At 53.5% G+C, this 4,099-nt stretch overlaps 2 protein-coding genes across 2 annotated transcripts in view; both read right to left on the reverse strand.

Moving 5' to 3' along the window:
- Positions 1–674: 674 nt before the first annotated feature.
- Positions 675–1,751, reverse strand: EMH_0064080 (uncharacterized protein; the record flags this gene model as incomplete). Its single annotated transcript, XM_013498211.1, is given in 2 exon segments — positions 675–927; positions 931–1,751. Coding segments are annotated over 2 exon segments (1,074 nt in total).
- A 148-nt stretch (positions 1,752–1,899) lies between these two features.
- The window catches only part of EMH_0064090 (uncharacterized protein), a gene marked incomplete at both ends in the record, with an annotated part of 3,630 nt that continues 1,430 nt past the window's right edge, over positions 1,900–4,099 (reverse strand). The window contains 3 exon segments of the mRNA XM_013498212.1: positions 1,900–1,964; positions 1,968–2,594; positions 2,898–4,097. Coding sequence (XP_013353666.1) covers positions 1,900–1,964; positions 1,968–2,594; positions 2,898–4,097 — 1,892 coding nt within the window.

A 4,099-nucleotide genomic window follows, 5' to 3' on the forward strand; every position in this document is an offset into this window, starting at 1 on the left:
CATCAATGCATACTGTACACATACAGAGACGAAGAAGGATATATATATATATATATATATATATATATGTATATATATATATATACATATATATATATACATATGTACATGCCGTTCGTATTATATTATATTACACTACATTACATTACATTATATAACGTATATACAGATACAAACAAGGAAACAAACAAAAAGCAAACAAAAAGCAAACAAATAGATAAAACAGTAGAGAAGAGAAGTAGAAAAGAGTGAAATTACCTTAATACAATAGCAATCATCATAGTCTTGTGGTGGGGTGGAGATGAGGACCCCCTGTTTTTGTAGTTTTATAAGAGCATCAACAGAGTCAGGCATTCTTGCTTGGTTTACAGGCAGCTGTGCCCTTTCTTGTCTTTTTATATTGGAGACAGAAGAATAAGAAAGAAGATATTCAGGGACAAACACTCTTACTTTATATCCTCTCTCTTGATAGTATTGAAGCACAACAAGAATACCCTGCGTTGAAAATGTTTTACCGCTGCTGCTGCTGCTGCTGCTGCTGCTGCTGCTGCTGCTGTTCATATGCTGTAAACTGTCGCCGTGCTTCATAGCCACGTTGCTGCCGTCAACAACTATCAAGTGTTCTTTGTCTCCCTCTGGTGCATGCGGGTGAGAGCCCCATTCAAGTGCAGCTTCTAGGCTGCATGCTGCAGCAGCATCGCGGGGGCCCCCTCCTCTTCCTCCTCCTCCTCCTCTATCATGGGGGCCCCTGTACCCACTATTATAATAGCTGCTGCTGCTGTAGTTATAATTATAAGTGTTCCATCGTCGCGCCCTCCACGCCCCTCGTGCAGCCCGAGGAGCAAGCTGAAAACGACCCATACCCCTACCCTGCTGCTGCTGCTGCTGCTGCTGCTGCTGCTGCTGCTGCTGCTGCTGCTGGCGGCGACNATACCCCTCCCCTGCTGCTGCTGCTGCTGCTGCTGCTGCTGCTGCTGCTGCTGCTGCTGCTGGCGGCGACTGTACGGTTGAAAGGTATCGTCATAGTCATCCTGATCTCCACCATACCGATACCACCGCCGCTGCTGCTGCTGCTGCTGTTCTTGCTGTTCTTGCTGCATTCGTTGACGCCGTTGCTGCTCCTTTATGCGCTGCTCTTCTGCTGCCTCATCAGCTAATGTTGCTTTTTCTGTTTTTTCTGTTGCTGCTGCTGCTAGTTGCTCATTTTCATCATCAATTGCCTGCTGTATCCGTGCTGCTTCTGCTGCAACAGCAGCAACAGCAGCAGCAACAGCAGCATGTTGCTGCTGCTCTTGCTGCTGCAGCTCCTCCTGCAGCACAACGCGAGCCTCCTCATACTCCAACAGCAAAGCCACAACACGCGCAGCACGGGTAGCAGCAAACGAACGAAGCGTCCATATATCTTCTGGTGCTGCACCGGCTGCTGTACCTGTTGCTGCTCCTGCTGCTGCTGCTGTTGCTGCTGCTGCTGCTGCTGTTCCTGTTTCTGCTGCTGCTGCTTCTGCTGCTTCTGCTGCTTTTGCTGGAGTCTTAGCTCTTGCAACAACCCCACCAAGTGTAATCTTCAGGGGCCCTTTTCTTTCTTCTTTTTTCTCTCCTTCTTCTATTTCTACTTCTTCTGTTTCTCTTGCTGCCCCCAACTCACCGGGAGCAGAGGTTGCTGCTACAGCAGCAGCAGGAGAAGCAGCAGCAGCAGCAGCAGAAACAGCAGCAGCAGAAGCAGATAAAGCCTTCCAAGGGCTCCTCGGCATCGCAACCTGATACGGGGGCTCATCGTCCTTGGCGCTGTGTGCTGTACAGACACGAAGGGGGGCTTTCAGCAGCAGCAGCTCATCTACATCTTCTGCTTCTGCTGCTGCTGCTGCTGCTGTTGATTCTGCTTTTGCTGCTGCTGCACCTTCACTTGCTGCAGCAGAAGCTGGGTGTGTCAAGCCATCTGCTGCTGCTGCTGCTGCTGCTGCTGCTGNCTGCTGCTGCTGCTGCTGCTGCTGCTGCTGGCGCGCTTGCTGCTGCCCCCACAAACTCTGCGTCCTCCGCTTCTGCTTCTAGCTCGTCATCAGATCCCTCTCCCTGCTGCTGCAGCAGCTGCTGCTGCTGCTGCTCCTGCTGCTGCTGCTGCAGCACCACCGTTTGCTGCGGGAAAGCCAGAGGCAGCACAACAAGGCCCACGAGGAGGCCGTCTTCAGGCAGAGGCTGCTGCAGTGCAGCCTGCAGCTGAGAGAGTGGATCTGTATCTCTTTCTTTTATTTGCTGCTGTCTTTTTTCTTGCTGCTGCTCCTGCTGCAGCTTTCTTTCTTGCTTCCTCCGCTGCTGCTGCTGCCTCCTCTGCTGCCGCTCCTGCTTCTCCCGCTGCTGCTGCTTGTACAGCTGCTGCCGCCGACGCCTGGGTACGTGCTTTATGTACTCATCTGAAACCTCTCCTTCTTCTTCTTCTTCTTCTTCTTCGTCTGGCTTCGCTGCTTCTGCTTCTTCGTCTTGCTGCTGTCGAGTTGCTGCAGCAGCAAACACCCCACGGCAATCCAGCAGCAGCGGCAGCAAAGCAGCAGCAGACTGCAGCAGCTCCGAAATGCAACGTTTGTTCACCCGCTGCAGGCCTGCATGCACGCCACACACACACACACACNCACACACACACACACACGCATACCGGTGCAGCAGCAGCAGCAGCAGCAGCAGCAGCAGCAGCGAATACAGCAGCAGCAGCAGCAGCAGCAAGTGCAGCAGCTGCAGGTAGTGCAATTGCCGCACGGCAGCAGCAAACAGCAGACGCGACAGTTGCACGCACTCTAGCAGCAGCAGCACCAGCGTGCAACAGCATAACCAGCAGCAGCAGCAGCAGCAGAAACAACAATAACAACAACAGCAGCAGCAGCAGCAGCAGCAGCAAGAGTGCTTACGAGGGAAGGAACGCAGCAGCAGCAAGAAGGCCTGCAAAGGAGACAGCAGTGAGGAGACAGAAGCAACGACAGCAGAGTGGCTGTCCTCACTGAGCCAACACCCCCACACGCTGGTGCTGCTGCTGCTGTTGCTGCTGCTGCTGTCGCTGCTGCTGCTGTCGCTGCTGCTGCCGTCGCTGCTGCTGCTGTCGCTGCCGCTGCTGTTGCTGCTGCTGTCGCTGCCGCTGCTGCTGCTGCTCGTTTCAGAAGTTGGTGATTCCACGCAATCCGAGTCTGCAGGCACCGTAGCAGCAGCAGCAGAAGCAGTTGCAGCAGCAGCAGAAGCCGCAGCAGCAGCTGAAGCCGCAGCAGAAGTAGTAGCAGCAGCAGAATCAGCTTCTGCTGCTGCTGCATCGGCTGCTGCCTTCACAAGCAGCAAAGTTTCTCGTGCTGCTGCTGCTATGGCAGCAGCTATGTTGCAGCAGATGTCTAATGCTGTCTGCATCTGCGGCGTTCCGTGCTGCAGTGATCTCAGCTGCAGCAACTCTGGTTGCTGCTGCTGCTGCTGCTCTTCTTGTTCCCGCTGCTGCAGCATCTGCAGCACGCTATCAGAAACATGCGTATAGAGTTCCCTAGTTAGCTCCTCCCACTGTTCAGCAGCAGCAGAAGCAAGCTTCTGCTGCTGCTGCAGCTCGCCCTGCTGCTGCTGCTCCAGCAACCATAGTTGATTGCGATCTCTGTACTGCAGGCGCTGCAGCAGCTGTCTTCGCTGCTGCTCTTTCTGGTCTTTCTGCTGCTGCTGCTCCTCCATTTGCTGCTGCCTCAGTCTTCGTATAGACTGCAGCACAGCTTCTTTGTTGTGCTGCAGTTTTGTTGCTGCATTAGAAGCCTTAATATATCCAGCAGCAGCAGCAAGCAGCAGCAGCAGCAGCAGCGGGGCCTCCGCTGTACTTACACTTCTCCCTTCAAGAACAGCAGCAAAATCAGCAGCAAACATAGCTGCTGCTGCTGGCAAGTCATCGACATCTATTCCCAGGTGTACAGACAGCTGAATACGAGAGAACTCTCTCAGCAGCAGACACCAGCGTTGTATCTTTCGATGATGCTGCAGCTGCTGCTGCTGCAGCTGCTCAAGCTGCTTCTGCTGCACCAGCTGCTGCTGCTGCAACAACTGACGACGCTGCTGCAAAACGGTTGTACGGCTCATTGCTGCTGCCAGCAGC

This window comes from Eimeria mitis, genomic scaffold (genome assembly GCF_000499745.2).
Source record: "Eimeria mitis Houghton genomic scaffold, Emh_scaff3262, whole genome shotgun sequence".
Classification (NCBI taxonomy): Eukaryota; Apicomplexa; class Conoidasida; order Eucoccidiorida; family Eimeriidae; genus Eimeria; species Eimeria mitis.